General features: G+C 41.3%; 1 protein-coding gene across 2 annotated transcripts in view; it reads left to right on the plus strand.

The window, feature by feature from the left end:
- Positions 1–16,966, plus strand: part of ARHGAP42 (Rho GTPase activating protein 42) — a 525,190-nt gene that overhangs the window by 492,483 nt on the left and 15,741 nt on the right. For both annotated transcript variants that reach the window (XM_073613052.1, XM_073613053.1), the window contains 4 exons: positions 312–695; positions 4,041–4,182; positions 5,712–5,774; positions 15,990–16,069. In XM_073613052.1, the coding sequence (XP_073469153.1) occupies positions 312–695; positions 4,041–4,182; positions 5,712–5,774; positions 15,990–16,069 (669 nt within the window). The remainder of the gene's footprint in view (positions 1–311; positions 696–4,040; positions 4,183–5,711; positions 5,775–15,989; positions 16,070–16,966) is intronic.

The raw sequence follows: 16,966 nt of genomic DNA on the forward strand, positions 1-16,966 counted from the left end.
AGAACTCTCTAAGACCCTAAACAAAAAATGTGGATGTGTATAAGTCTGGCATGGGATTTAAATGGATTGCCTGCAACAAAATTTAAGGTGACAATGCTCAGTTCCTGTCTTCTAATTGGGCTTATACATTGTCATCCTGTCACATAGGCTTTTGATAGAGACTACAGGTGGCCATGTTACTGCACATTACACAGGCATTGTTCACTGTTCTCACAATCAGGAAACTCTATGCAGCCATTGCGGAAGTGTATGCATATCTAGATATGGAGGGATGATATCAACTTTAATGTTTTCTGTTTTTTTCCCTGCAGGTGACTCTTATAGTAGCAGTCCAACCAGCACTCCAATGGGCAGTGTTGAATCACTGTCTTCACATTCCTCAGAACTGAATGTAAATTCAAGGTCAGCTTCTTCGCCACAAAGAGACAAGAAAGGGGGTAGCATCCCATGGGTAACCTCCACTCCTTCCTCTAATGGCCAGAAAAGCTCTAGCCTTTGGACCACAAGTCCCGAGTCGAGCTCCAAAGAGGATGCCTCAAAAACCGACGTAGAGTCAGATTGTCATAGTGTGTCTTCTGTGACCAGCCCTGGTAATGTCTCTCCACCGATTGACCTCAGCAAGAAAGGACATTATGAGCTTTCTGGACTCAAGCGCTCTGCAGCCCCCTCACTTCGCTCCTTACCTTCCACAGAAGGTAGGTAGTTGATGATTTTTGAGCTGTTGGTTCTGGGTAAACTAGCATTATAGGAACACTCCACTTGTAACTTTATTTTCCACAACCCCCTTATATCTGACAGCTACTGCATCAACTGCCTTAGGTCACAAACTGCACATTCAGAACTTGGGGGATGGTATATGGCAAGGATGTTAACAGCAAGTGCCAGACTCCAGGTGACCTCTGACCGTCTGCTACCGAAAATACACATAAATGTGTCAGTGGAAGAACACACTCCCCATATTTCTATCCAACTGGGTTCCTTTTAAATCGTAAGGCTTTGCATCTATTATTAAGTAGTGTGCAATGCTTAGGGGTCTGTTTATAAAAGCAATTGCTGTGTGAATGCCGCAGCATTTTCACAGCCATTTCAAATAATCCCCATAATTTGTCTAATGTGTGTATTATCTATTATCATCAGCTCCACCTAGTGGACATAATGCAGTATTTTCATGAAATACCGAAACCAGGAAAATACAGCATTATGGTCACTCGATGGAGTTGATGATCATAGGAAATATTCATATTAGCCCCGTTACAAGGATTATTTGTGGTGGCTTTGCAAATGCTGAGGCGTTCACAAAGCAATGTTTTTGTAAATAGACCCCTAAATGTCAGTTAACAGACAAGCAGTGCATTACTAGGAAAGAGACAGAGAGAGAGAGCAGTGTGTTCACATGTGCAACAAAGAAAAAACTGTGAAAAACCTGAATAAATAGAGGAACACAATGTAAAAATGGGCATGTTCAGACCATTCCTTATGTTTCATTCACAAGCATTATACTTCTATAAATTCTATATAAATACTGTATAACAATTATAATCTAACAACAAAATGTATTTTGCATAATACAATACTGAATTCTGAAAAGAGAGTCTATTTTTCTAGAGTTACATTTTGTATCAGGTCAGTATTCAATTTTTACTGTTTACACTGTTTATTGATTTGGCTTCAATGATTTGCAATAATTTATCTTTACTTAGTCACTGAAATAATTTGCTGTCATTTGATGCTGAATGCAACACAGAAGATAGTGACAGCACATAATTTAGGTGACACCATACATTGTCTTTTATTGATAAGCAAATGTGTTGATGAAAATGATAATGAGGAATAAATGAGTAAAGTTGGCCAAACACATATAGATTTTTTTTTCTGTTCAGCTTGGTGGCTGAACAGAAAAGAATTTAACAGGTTCCTCCATCCACACTACACACTGCAAATGGATGAGTCTCCCACTGCGGCTACTGTATTTTGACAGTCGACCCTGCTAGCTGTCAAAATACCCAAACAGCAGCTGCATCTAGTTGGACAGTTTTCCACTGGGACCCATCGATTTTGCAATTGAGTGATGTCGGGTGGGAGATGGCCAACAGGGCCACCCAAAGAGCAAAATTCTTCCATTTTCTGTGCACAATAAGCTGCCTTGCAAGAAACATATGAGTTATAAACATTGCATGCAGTATAGAGATCCTGCAGGCTCAAATGCGCCAAAACCACTTGAAGACCAGGCCTTTTTTTGACACTGTTTGTAAGTTAAACCTGTATTTTTTGCAAGAAAATTACTTAGAACCCCTCAAACATTCTATATTTTTTAGCAAAGACCCTAGAGAATAAAATGGGGGGTTTAGCAATTTGTCATGTCACACGGTATTTGTGCAACGGTTTTTTGAATGCAAATGTTTTGGAAAAAATACACTATAATGAATTGCAGACAAACATAATGTAATACCCAATTTTTTGGTAAAATATAAAAGATGGTGTTAGGCCGAGTAAATAGATACCTAACATGTCGTGCTTTAAAATTTCACACGCAACAAAGTACGGTATTTAATAATCTCCATAGGTGACTCTTTATAAGTCTTTACAGGTTACCAGATTAGAGTTACTGAGGAGGTCTGGTGCTAGAATTATTGATCTCTCTCTGACATTCAGGACAATACCTTACATGTGGTGCGATCGCTATTTACAAATGCGTGCGTTCGTCTTTGCATACAAGCACGGGGAGACGAGGGAGTTTAATTGTTTTTTGTTTTTTTTTTTCATTTCATTATTTATTTTATTTTGACAATGTTTATTTCTTTTTTTTTATTTCTTTTTTTTTTTTAATGTAAACATCCCTTGTGACAACAATAGGCAGTGACAGGTACTCTTCATGGAAAGATTGGGGTTCTATTAGTCCCTAGGTGTCTCCTCTGCCCTTAAAAGCATCTGATCACTCCAAGATCTGTGTGTTCAGATGCTTTCTCAATTTAAAAATGGTGCTGTTTACATATGGGGAAACTGGAAGTGAAGACAATACTTGTTGCTTCCGGTTTCCTATACCATAGAACTCATCGGCTTTCATTCTGGGCTCACTAATTAGCCACTAGGATGGCTTTTACATAAGAGCCGATTGCCTCCTATAAAAAACAATACCTGTAGCTGTAGGCATCATCCCGGTATAACCACTTAAGGTCAAATGACGTACATGTATGTGATTTGGTGTTAGGTGGTTAAATCTGGGTATGCCAATCAATGACACTATAGAGCAGTATTCTCACAGTAAGAGCTTAGTAAAGAAAGCACACCTTCAGCTTTTTTTAAACATATCCAGGGGTACCTGGTAGCTTTGCTAATTATTAACCTCTTACCTCTGCTATAAATTATGATTTAAATACTACTCTGCACTCATGTAATCATTGGAGATCACAAACTGCTAGGAGTAGGCAGCCCATTCATGTATTAAACTACAGTGTAGTGAGTACATCTCTACATATTAGAACTACAAGGAAGGCATCAGAAATTGATCTGGCTGTGGACTCTGGTTTTCACGATTGTCTGTCTGGAATCACGTGTAATATGGGGATGGGCAGGACTTGGCTAAAGTTATGCAGGGATTACCTTTTTTTTAGCAGTTTGTGCTCTCCATTCCCAGTCTGCATTTGCAGTGCAGATGCCGACAAGGCTACGTAAATAGAAAAATATTTACACTGTAATTACAGCTATGTAAGCACAGGGATGAAAGTATATAAGTGCCCTCACAGGCTATTTTGATTCAACTGAGGACTGGCTCTTGACAGAACTTCTTTCCTCCTCTCTATTCTTATGATTGGTTGCCTCAGTTGACAGACAGATGAGGTAGTCATAGGTCAATAATAGAAAAATGAGCAAAAATAGAAGGGTAATCTATTACTCCATGGAAACAATTGTCAAGGGATACCTTTTTTTAGGAGACTAGCCGGTCATTATGAAGATGATTAGGCCAAAAGCTATTAAAGCTTAGTGCTAGGAGGTAAAATTCTTAGAAATAAAATGTAATGAAGGTGTTATATTTCCTTTAGGTATTAAGAGCAGAAGTCCATCTACTCAGAGCCTAACATCCGTAGAGTTAAAAGACATTGGATTTCCAGAATTACCGCCAAAGGTGATGAGACGAAGGTTGGACACCGGCTCAAGTAATGGCTACCAGAGGCCAGGATCAGTGTAAGCACTCAATTTCCTGTTTGTTGTTATACAGTTTATGCATAAGCTATTAGAGCCATGCCATTGTGATCTCATGTGTAGGCTGTGGGCTTAAGCTGGCCATACATGGATTGAAATTTGTCCGGTTCAGCAGGGACTGGCTTAATTTCGATCCATGTGTGGCCATTGTGGTCATTTCACCAATCTACTTCTGTTCAACCTCCCTGTTTGTATAGTTCTGCTCGCAATAGGCTACAGCACTGATCAGTGTATTCTAATGTTCGGAGAGTCTCCCTGCTGTCAGGATACAAAGACTCAGCAGGGAGGATTCCCACAACCACATTGAATGTGTGGACAGGTGAATTGGTTCAGTGTTTTTTGTTCAACCAGTGGGTTGGCCATACATGGGGCAGTTTTGTTTCCTTTTAACTAGTGAATTGAACAGTATAAACTGACCCATGTATAGCCAGCTTCAGCCACAGTAGAACTGCAACCTGAAGATGGCAATGTGCTTCTATTTAATACTGTAATTGCCAGATACAGTAGTAATAAAATAAATAATACAGTAATTTAAACATTACATATCCAAAAGTGTTATACAGGCACTCATGGGTCTTGCAGAGGAAATAGTTCTCCTCTTTCTCAAGGACTGAGCTTCATCGAAACGTGGACAATAAAAATGCTGCTGTCTTGATCTATCTCCTCTGCAAGACCCCTGAGTGCCTCTATATTAGTTTTGGATTTGTATGGATTTCTTTGCGGGTGAAAACCTGGGCATTTACCTCAAACATAGAGTGCAGTGACTACCCTTGGGACTGTTTAATTGGTGTCATGGCGATGGCATCATGTTCTTCACCTTGTCCAATTAGAGAACACCTTTTATTGCTTGAAAAAAATGCAAGACATTTTGTGAATAATGGCAGTACTGAATGAGTGACCCCCCCATATGGTTACTATGTAGAAGGAAAGCTGCTTGGCACAGATCCTCCATTTCCTTCTTGAGTGCCCTAGAGCCCCTAAAGTAGGGGGAAATCTAATATGCATATATTAATCACAGTCAACTATTAATCAGTGAGGCTATCTTTCAAATTAGGGATGTATAGAGATCCAGTGAGGGGTGGGGCCAGCCCTTATTTTTCAGTATTTGCATATTAGTGCACCCCACGTTTAAGGCCTCCCAGGTGCTCTAGACGCAGTGCTCCCAAAACTTTGGCCCTCCAGCTGTACAGGAACTACAACTCCCACCATGCCTAGTTATGTCTGTGAATGTCAAAGTTTTACAATGCATCATGGGCCGTGTAGTTCTGCAACAGCTGGAGGGCCATAGTTTGGAGATCCCTGCTCTAGAAGATAATAGTGGGTATCATCATGCACCCCTTAGTTTTCATAGGCTCCCTGATATGAGTACATACACAGGTGTCCTTTCCACAGCTGCAGCTTTGATTTCACAAAAAAAACCCTAAAAAACAAAAACTACATTTTATTGAACCAATACTTTTAAAATATTATAATTGAATACAAGTTCTTCTTTTCTTTTTTTTCTTATCTAGAGTGGCAGCCAGAGCACAGCTCTTTGAAAGTGCGGGGTCACTGAAACAGGCAACAATTGGGCGGTAAGGATTATATACTATTAGATTGCACAGTCTGAGGTCATTTCATAGAAGTATGGGAGTACAGCACAGGGGGTTTTGTACCCCTGCATTAGTTTACATGCAGTATTTCTGTTAGTGGTTGTATTTATGTGACCAATTGCAGTGGAGCAGCATTGCATTTATTAGCATTGCCCTCATTAAAGATGGCTGCGGAGGTCATTCAATGCAACAGCATCCGATTAGATACTGTTCCCCCAATGAAACCTATGGAGGCATCAGAGGAACAAAAGCTCCTCACAGCAGCTGCCAGAACAGCACTACCTACAGGAGGGAGGCTGAACTACACCTTTCTATACTCTTGATGTATTCTGTATATATCCAGAACCTATACTTGAGTTTGCGTGAGCAAGGCTGTACACCTTCGCACAGCAATACTACAGGCAGCTGTATGCAGCACCTGGGCTTTCCGGGCATGGTAAAAAACAGAATGTTATGTTGTTTGTCCTTGATAAACCCTTGTGCATGAGGCCTTAGAAGCTCTGGATATGATTCTCTGTATATGGAATTCCAGTCATTGGCTGTGAATTGAATGTTACCTGTGGCAACCATCCAGAATCTTTGTCAAACCTTCCTTCAGAGAGTGACAGTTAGGGTAAATATTTTATTTGTACTTTTATTTAGATGTGTAAAACTATAACATTTAGGGCCCATTAAGAACTATGTATTTTAATGCACGCCATTGCAAAAACACTGGTTAACCATTGTTTTAAATGATGCCAGTTTACATCCGAATAATTTGCTGTTGTGCCCGGTCCATTTTTTTGTTGATGCATTAATGAATATTATTGGATCAGTTGATTGTAGTGGATTTTTTTTAAAAATGCACAATTGTTGGTAACTCATGAACACGTGCATAGAAAGGTGTGCGTCTAGTCTTCAAGTGGGACATTACCTATATTATATTTGTTACATGTTCCCATTTGCATAGCATAACTTTAACAAAAATATTTGAAAAATTGCCTTTTATTACCCAAAAATTCTGCCTAGCTTTCCCTTTCTATGTTTTGTTAAGGAGGTGGAGTTATGATTTCCAAGATTAATCCGGTCTGTATTGTGCAAGCGGATCTCATTATCAGTTGTAAAACTCGGTATGCACACTGCCTGTCCTAACAGAGGGTGACCTCAAACCTTGGGTGGTACATTGTATAAAAATGCACTTTTAAAGTCCCTTTTGAAGAAAAACAAATCTACTTTTGCTGTGGAGCTCCCCCACACTACAAAAGTTGAATGCTTGTTAAAGCGGAAATAACCCCATCAATTTAAAAGTTTTAAAATGCAGTTACATTCCCAGCATGTGGGGAATGCTAAATGTCACATTGGTTGTGCTCTCAACCAAACTGTCAAACCATCCAATGGCTGGTGTCAGCTGATCACATGTGCAGCATCTAGGCAGTTGAAAATTAAACAGAGGCCAAGATGGCAGCTTCCTTGGCTGAAAACGATAGGAGGGTTTACTTCCGCTTTAAGTCTAGGCTGTACAATAAGCCATTATTACTTATCATACACCCCTGCTTTGGCCATCTTTATCACTCTCGTCTTCTCCCTGAAGCACCTGGTCTGTGGGAGGCCCCTCAGCATCAGTATGCACAATTCAGGGCTATTACCCTGTATTTTATGTTTAGGAAGCAGGGGTGCGACCATGGCCAGGAGTGACTTACAGAGGAGGTGGTGGGGATTGGTTGCACTGTTAAAGGGGCCCTGCTGGAATAAAGTAAGCATTTCTCTTAATTCCAGACATAAGAATTTAAGTTTTCTTTTCTTACTGTATATACGGAGTTGGGCTTTGAAACTTAAATATGTCCTCTAATTGAAGCTCCCTATAGAGTACTATCTATAATCCTGCTCCAAAGAAACAACTTGAAAGATGAGATTTTTTTTTCTTTTTTATTATTTAAAGGTATGCTATGTGAATAGTTATATATGACAAACATATAGTGGGGGTTTCCCAAACTTGACTGCAAAAGTTGAACTACGCTTCAGTAACTATGTTACTGAAATAAAATAGTTAACGGAAAACGACTGACATAAAATACACAGCCCAGAATGTGTCTGACCACAGGAGGTCAGAGAAGCATGGGAAATCATTTATGTGAATGCCAGATATTCCATGAATTATTAATATGTGTTTATTCTCACAATTAATTATGTCTTCTGGGGATAATTATATTTGGCTACTAGAGTAGCATGTTCCCTGTCAAAGAGGGTGAAAGAGGAGAAAGGGCTTTTTTTAATTTGGGCATAGAGGTAGATGGCCAAAGATATAGACATAATTACAATTCATTATGTCTTCTGGGGGTAATTATATTTGGCTACTAGATTAGCATGTTCCCTATGAAAGAGGAGAAAGGGCTTTTTTTATTTGGGCATAGAGGTAGATGGCCAAAGCTCCAGATAATCACTTGTCATTTGCTTGCTGGGACTTGCAGCTCCACAGCATTTGGCAGGCACATAGAGTACTTACATCTGTCAGCCTGATGAGTGTTGAGTATAGGAGTCAGGAAGCTAGCTGTTAGGTAATTTGGACAGGGTACAATCCCTAATCCCCATTAAATTAGTAGGTACGATGCCCGGTGGGTGTGGAAATGCGACTCGGTGTACATCTTGAGGCATGTATGCGTTCCTTGATCATCTGATCGAGGACAAATACTGCTGCGCAAAATGTAAGCACATTGATTCCCTGGAAGCCCAGGTTCCGAATCTGGGGAAGCAACTGTCAGCACTGAGAAGACCATCCATACTAAAGGAGAGCCAGGAACGTACACGGCAGGTGCCGGCAGGGGCCAGCACAGAGGCGGGTGGAGACAAAGAGGTGCAGGCACTAGGAAAGAGTAGATGGGTGACAGTCAGGAAGGGTAGAGGGGGAAGTGCCAGGGAGGCCGATCCAGGGCTGGAGCATCCCAATAAGTACGCTCGATTGAGTGACATTGGTGAAACCAGTCAGGGACCAGCACTGCTGGAGCTAAGGGATTCTCTTAGCTGCCGGGGGAAGAACTCCTCCAGTGAGAGTGGGGGGGAAGTGAAGGGAAAGGAAAGACAGATTCTGGTGGTAGGGGTCTCAATTCTTAGAAGGACAGAGAGGGCAATCTGTAACAAAGACCTGAAGCGCCGAACTGTATGTTGTCTACCGGGCGCTCGGGTTCGGCACTTCACAGATCTGGTGAACAGATTACTGGGAGGTGCTGGGGAAGACCCAGCTGTCATGTTGCACATTGGCACAAATGACAAAGTCAGAGTCAGATGGAGTGTTCTAAAGAACAATTTTAGGGACTTAGGAGCTAAATTGAGGAAAAAGACCTCCAAGGTAGTATTCTCAGGGATACTACCGGTACATCGAGCCACACCAGAAAGGCAGAGGGAGATTAGGGAAATAAACAAGTGGCTGAGGAGCTGGTGTAATTAGAAAAAAAGTCCTGCGAGCCACAAATGTACCTAATGCTAGCACAATACCACTACTCAGCTGCATACGTTGAACACGTCACATATATCGTGCAAAATTAAAAGTAAAAAAATATACGTTGCGCTAAAGTGTACTGAAATAATAAATTAAAATATGTGTATGTCCATAGGCAAAGATGGATCCATATAATGACACTTATAAAATAATAGAGATAATAATAAACCCAATACTGAAACACAAAAATATATATATATATAAAAATATATAAGCTTTACCTGAACTCATTAAGGTACAGTGCATGCAACCAATACGACCTTATAATAGAGTGAAAAATGTGAAGAAAATATACTACAGTGAAAACAAATCTTATAAAAAATATATATATATATAAGTTACCAAAAGTGCTTGGTGCCATACAATATATGTGAATAAACAGTCCTCAATAGAACCATAAAATATATATAGTGAAATCTGGAAAATCAATATAAAAAAATGTGCTTAAGTGTCCAATGATGTTATTTTCCAGCGTGCTCATAAATTTTCTTACCATGCTTTGGTGCAATCCAGTGCCCCCTAGGAAATATGCTCACCTCAGGGCATGTGACTCAGCTGTTAACTAAGTCAAAATGCGCCTTTGAACCACCCCAGGGCTCAATATGGGTCACCAGATATCAGGTTCCAATGTAATCAGATTCCAATGCGATATGCAAGATTATAATGGAAAAAAACGCTCGATGGTGTGATAACGTTTTATGAAAATTTTAATCAATAAAAGAACTCTCCCCAAATGGGGTACTCACAAATTCAAGGTGTGTCAGTGCACCACTCTATATACAGCATACAATAAATGAATCGGTGCAGGGGTATGGTGTGCGTCCCATCTGTGACAGATCCACAAACTCTCGTTCCGTCCTGGCTCCTCCTACTACAGGAGCTGGGGTAGTAAGGAGTGGTTTGGGTTCCTGGAGGAATAGGCCGACTTCTCAGTCGATCACCAGTACTATAGAAGGGATGGACTGCACCCAAATGAGGAGGGTTCAGATCAGCTGGGAGTAAAGATGGCCAAAAATTAAGAGGGGTTTTTAAACTAGGCAACGGGGGGAGAGCTCAGAGGTAGAGATAGTCAGCGTGGAACATATTCCAGAGGGTAGTATTGGGGGCATTAGTGGTAAGTTGACTAAAGCACATAAACCCAAGGTAAGTATAGTAACAAATCCTAGTTGCAATCTCGGAACACCCAATGAGAGGATAGTATGCGACTGGTCTAAACTCTGTTGCATGTTCACCAATGCCAGAAGCCTGGCGGACAAAATGGGTGAATAAGAGATACTGTTGTATGAGGAGGATTTGGATTTTGTGGGAATTTCAGAACCCTGGTTCAACAGCTCTCATGATTGGCTGGCAACCAAGCAAGGGTATACCCTTTATCACAGGGATAGAGAGGGTAAAAGAGGGGGAGGGGTATGCCTATATATCAAAAATAATGTACAAGTGAATGTGAGAGATGACATCACTAAGGAAGCTAGGGAGGAGGGGGAATCCTTATGGGTAGAGCTCTAAAGAGATGAAGCTAAGGGGGAAATAATACTGGGAGTATGCTATAGGCCCCCTAACCTGAGGGAGGAGGGGGAGACAGATCTCCTATCACAAGTTGGATTAGCAGCAAGGATGGGAAGTGTTATCATAATGGGGGATTTTAATTTTCCAGACATAGACTGGGCGTAGGGAATCAAGCATTCGTCTAAGGCTCGCCAATTCCTAAATGTCTTGCAGGACAATTTTTCCTGCATTGTTCAGATGGTAGACGCACCAACTAGAAATAAAGCGGTACTGGATCTACTGATTACCCACAATACTGACCTGATCACGGATGTGGAAATACGGGGCAATTTAGGAAACAGCGATCACAGGTCAATTGGCTTCAGTATAAATCACACAAATAGGAAACATAAGGGGAATACAAAGACACTGAATTTCAAAAGAGCCAACTTCCCTAAACTACGAACTTTGCTAGAATGCATGAATTGGGATAAAATCTTAGGAACAAGGAACACGGAGGAGAGATGGGTTTGCGGAGTTCCACCCAAAAATGGAACTTCCACTTTAAGGGAGGGTAACTCCCTGACATGCCACATTTGGTATGTCATTTTTTTTTGGGGGGGGGGCGGATACCCTCTTTTTTAGAGGGTCCCAGCTCCCACTTCCTCCCGGCGCACCGCAGCACCAGAAGGGAGATCACCTCTCCCCCTCCCTCTCGGCAATCATCTGGGACACATCACAGGTCCCAGATAATTGCCCAGCTTGTCATGGTGCGTGGCGCAGGTCGTGCATGCGCAGTGGGTGCCCAGCTGTGAAGCCACAGCCGGGCGCCCACAGTTACAATGCCGGCGCCGCAGAGAGGAGGGGGAAGATAAGCGGGGCTTCATTCCCCCGCATTGCTGGACCCTGGGACAGGTAAGTGTCCAATTATTAAAAGTCAGCAGCTGCAGTATTTGTAGCTGCTGACTTTTAATTATTTTTTTTTTAAGCAGAACTCCACTTTAAGAGCACATTAAATAAGGGCATTAGCCAATGCATCACATAGGGTAATAAATTTAAAAGAGCGAACAAAAGTCCTGGGTGGCTTAACTCCAATGTAAAAATGCATATAAAAGCAAAGGAGAAGGCCTTCAAAAAATACAAGGTTGAGGGATCATCATCAGCATTCAGACTTTATAAAGAATGCAACAACATGTAAGGGTGCAATTAGGGTGGCTAAGATAGAACACGAAAGACACATAGCAGAGGAGAGCAAAACAAATCCCAAGAAATTCTTTAAGAATGTAAGCAGTAAAAAAGGGAGGACAGACCATATTGACACCATAACGAATGAGGAAGGACGTCTGGTTACAAAGGATGGGGAGATGGCAAAGGTATTGAATTTATTCTTCTCCTCAGTCTTCACGAGAGAATCGGGGGGGCTTCAGTAACCAAAACTACAGTGTTTATCCTTATGACACATCACAGGAAGCACCTCCATGGTTAACAGAGGAGAGAATTAAAATTAGACTTGGGAAACTTAACATTAATAAATCACCGGGACCAGATGGCTTGCATTCAAGGGTACTTGGGGAACTCAGACCATTGTTCCTAATTTTTACTGACTGGAATGGTACCAGCTGATTGGAGAAAAGCCAATGTAGCACCAATATTTAAAAAGGGCCCAAAATACATCCCTGGGAATTACAGACCAGTTAGCCTAACAGCAATAGTATTCAAGATCTTGGAGGGGATGATAAGGGACTATATACAAGATTTTAGTAATGAGAACGGTATAATTAGCAGTAATCAGCATGGATCCATGAAGAATCGTTCTTGCCAAACTAATCTATTATCCTTCTATGAGGAGGTGAGTTGCCATCTAGATAAAGGAAGGCCCGTAGATGTGGTGTATCTGGATTTTGCAAAAGCATTTGACGCAGTTCCTCATAAACGTTTACTGTACAAAATAAGGTCCGTTGGCATGGACCATAGGGTGAGTACATGGATTGAAAACTGGCTACAAGGGCGAGTTCAGAGGGTGGTGATAAATGGGGAGTACTTGGAATGGTCAGAGGTGGGTAGTGTAGTCCCCCAGGGTTCTGTGCTGGGACCAATCCTATTATTTTGTTCATCAATGACCTGGAGGGTGGGGTAAACAGTTCAATCTCTGTATTTGTGGATGATACTAGGCTAAGCAGGGCAATAACTTCTCTGCAGGATGTGGTAACCTTGCAAGAAGATCTGAACAAATTAATGGGGTGGGCAACTACATGGCAAATGAGGTTTAATGTAGAAAAATGTAAAATAATGCATTTGGGTGGCAAAAATATGAATGCAATCTATACACTGGGGGGAGAACCTCTGGGGGAATCTAGGATGGAAAGGACATGGGGGTCCTAGTAGATGATAGGCTCAGCAATGGCATGCAATGCCAAGCTGTTGCTAACAAAGCAAACAGAATATTGGCATGCATTAAAAAGGGGATCAACTCCAGAGATATGATAATTCTCCCGCTTTACAAGACTCTGGTCTACCCGCACCTAGAGTATGCTGTCAAGTTCTGGGCACCAGTCCTAAGGAAGGATGTACTGGAAATGGAGTGAGTACAAAGAAGGGCAACAAAGCTAATAAAGGGTCTGGAGGATATTAGTTATGAGGAAAGGTTGCGAGCACTGAACGTATTCTCTCTGGAGAAGAGACACTTGAGAGGGGATATGATTTCAATTTTTAAATACCGTACTAGTGACCCCACAATAGGGATAAAACTTTTTTGTGGAAGGGAGTTTAACAAGACACGTGCCACTCATTAAAATTAGAAGAAAAGAGGTTTAACCTTAAACTACGTAGAGGGTTCTTTACTGTAAGAGTGGAAAGGATGTGGTATTCCTTTCCACAGGCGGTGGTCTCAGCGGGGAGCTTCGATAGTTTCAAAAAACTATTAGATAAGCACCTGAATGACCACAACCTACAGGGATATACAATGTAATACTGACATATAATCACACACATAGGTTGTACTTGATGGACTTGTGTCTTTTTTCAACATCTCCTACTATGTAACTACTATGTAAGTAATGTTGAGTTTTGTTGTATAGCTCCTCCATAGTTGCAATCAGTTCAAAATAACTTCCAGGCTCACATTGCTGCCTAGCTGGGGTAACACAGTTCAACATGCACAATGGGGATGGTTTACTAAAGGTAAATAAATTGTGCACATTACAAGCACTCATTTTCCACATAGCTTAGTAAATGTGGTGTAGCTTCACATTGAAAAGAATACCCAATCAGATGCAAGGAAAATTAAAAACCAGCATTTTTCTTTCACATGATTGGATGATGGAAACCAGCAAAGCTTTACCCCAGTTACTAAGCTCTGTGGAAAATGACTGCAACTGACCTTGCAAAGTGCACAGTCTATTTGCCTTTAGTAAACCAACTCCAGTGATTCTATCAGGGACACAGAACACTATAAGCCCAGGAAATATCTTTTACATGGGAAAATAAGCTAATTTCCGTATTTTCAATGTCATGTTTATTAATAAATATGTTAAAAAAAGTGTTCTGTTATAAGGTAGTAGTAATTGAGCCAACAACATAAATAAGGGATTTTGTAGCTGACCCTACTGAAAGTTTAGGACTTTAGGCAATTTCTAGGGGTATAACAAAGATGCTTCATTTACTATCTAGCTCTAGAAAAGCTTTGGGTCTAAATGGTTATTACCTTTGTCTTGAGTTCAAATCCTACCAGAGTTAGCATCTGCATGGAGTCAGAATGCTCTGCTCATGTTTGTGTGGGTTTTGATTCTGGTGCTCTTTATGTGTTCAATATCATGCTGATATGTTAATTGGTACCTGACCCTGGAGTGAGTATGTGACCAAACTGACCCTGGAGTGAGTATGTGACCAAACTGACCCTGCAGTGGGTGTGTGACCAAACTGACCCTGGAGTGCGTGTGTGACCAAACTGACCCTGGAGTGCGTGTGTGACCAAACTGACCCTGGAGTGGGTGTGTGACCAAACTGACCCTGGAGTGAGTATGTGACCAAACTGACCCTGGAGTGAGTATGTGACCAAACTGACCCTGGAGTGAGTATGTGATCAAACTGACCCTGGAATGAGTATGTGACCAAACTGACCTTGGAGTGGGTCTATGACCAAACTGACCTTGGAGTGGGTCTATGACCAAACTGACCTTGGAGTGGGTCTATGACCAAATTGACCTTGGAGTGGGTCTATGACCAAACTGACCTTGGAGTGGGTCTGTGACCAAACTGACCTTGGAGTGGGTCTGTGACCAAACTGACCTTGGAGTGGGTCTGTGACCAAACTGACCTTGGAGTGGGTCTGTGACCAGACTGACCCTGGAGTGAGTGTGTGACCAGACTGACCCTGGAGTGAGTGTGTGACCAGACTGACCCTGGAGTGAGTGTGTGACCAGACTGACCCTGGAGTGAGTGTGTGACCAGACTGACCCTGGAGTGAGTGTGTGACCAGACTGACCCTAGAGTGAGTATGTGACCAGACTGACCCTGGAGTGAGTGTGTGACCAGACTGACCCTGGAGTGAGTGTGTGACCAAACTGACCCTGGAATGAGTATAAGACCAAACTGACCTTGGAGTGGGTCTATGACCAAACTGACCTTGGAGTGGGTCTATGACCAAACTGACCTTGGAGTGGGTCTATGACCAAATTGACCTTGGAGTGGGTCTATGACCAAATTGACCTTGGAGTGGGTCTATGACCAAACGGACCCTGAAGTAGGTGTATGGCCAGACTGACCCTGAAGTGGGTATGTCAACTGCATTTGGCAGCCTCACATTTTTTTCAATACAAATTTACTTCACAAAGCAGGCAGAAAGAGGGGCAGCACCACATTAAAAATGTTGCCACCCTCTTTATAATATACAGTATGATACAATGCAGGTTTTAGGATCCCACATACAAATCAAATCTTTTGCAAGGTTTCTATGTATGGGTTGTAGTTGTGTTTCTGCCTATTTGTCTAGAGTTGCTCTTTATGCAGCCAGTTTTGGTTTCTTATCTGCTGTAAAAAATGACAGACTGTATCTTTCTTTTTTTATTATTGTAGAAATGCTCACAGTAGTGTATGTACAGAGCAATATTTCCATTCAGATTTGCTGAAGATAAAAAGCAGTGTTTTACACTTTAAATATAAATTTTTATTGTGCATGTGAATTATTTTGTTGTATACTTTCATCTTTTAACTACATTTTTATTTTACCTAACATTTTTAAGGCAAGCAAAAGCAATGTACTCATGTAAAGCAGAACACAGCCATGAGCTTTCCTTCCCCCAGGGGGCGATATTCTCCAACGGTAAGTCTGTGCTCTAATACTGGATCACTTGGGCTCTCTGTAATTCTGTATTTTAGTCAGGGTGTTACACAGCCAACATCATTTTTTTCAGAACTGTTCTATTACATCCCATCTTTAACTACATAATTTTCTTCTTCATTTCAGTCAAATTATGAGCACCTCACATATTCCTTTAGTTCCCGTTCTGATCTATTCTCCTTCAATTGGAGCTGATTGTACAGTTTTTGTCTTTTGTTTTATAATGAAGGAGCACTCAGGATAAAACACACAGTTGGGTAATAGTAATCACAATGAATAGCAGCTACCTTGCTATTGTTTTGGATGAACTGTTTGAAAATAGTATAATAAATATTAAATCAAATATAAATAATTAAATTGAAATTTAGTTAAAAAACATTTTTTTCTTTACAGCTTTACTTACATTACTTACCTCTAATGAAGGCTGTCCCACAATGTGCAGGCTGCTGGATTCTGTGGAAATCTTCATTGCAGGGCTGTCCTGTCCTGTCCTCTTCCTGCTGCTGAACTTCCAACCCTGCAAGGTTTAACACCTTTAGGTTTCCAGGCTCAGCTGCACTAAAGATGATCTGACAGGGACACACACACACTGTCCTGCCCTCTCCTCCATTGAGAAAAGTTCTTTCACGAATTACACTGCTTATAACACGATCTGTAGATGGGGGAAAGAATACTGTGACTGATCAGATTTACACCCATTTACAGATCGTGTTTCGTCTTTTCTCAGTAGAGGAGAGGGCAGGAGGAAATTTTTCCTGATCAAATCATCTTTAGTACAGCTGAGCCCAGAGACCCAAAGCTGTCGACATCACACTACAGGTCACACGCTTTACCCCCACTTCCGCCTAAAGCCCTTATAAGGCACTCAAGTGCTTCCTC

Source organism: Aquarana catesbeiana, linkage group LG02 (assembly GCF_042186555.1).
Source record: "Aquarana catesbeiana isolate 2022-GZ linkage group LG02, ASM4218655v1, whole genome shotgun sequence".
Lineage (NCBI taxonomy): Eukaryota > Metazoa > Chordata > Amphibia > Anura > Ranidae > Aquarana > Aquarana catesbeiana.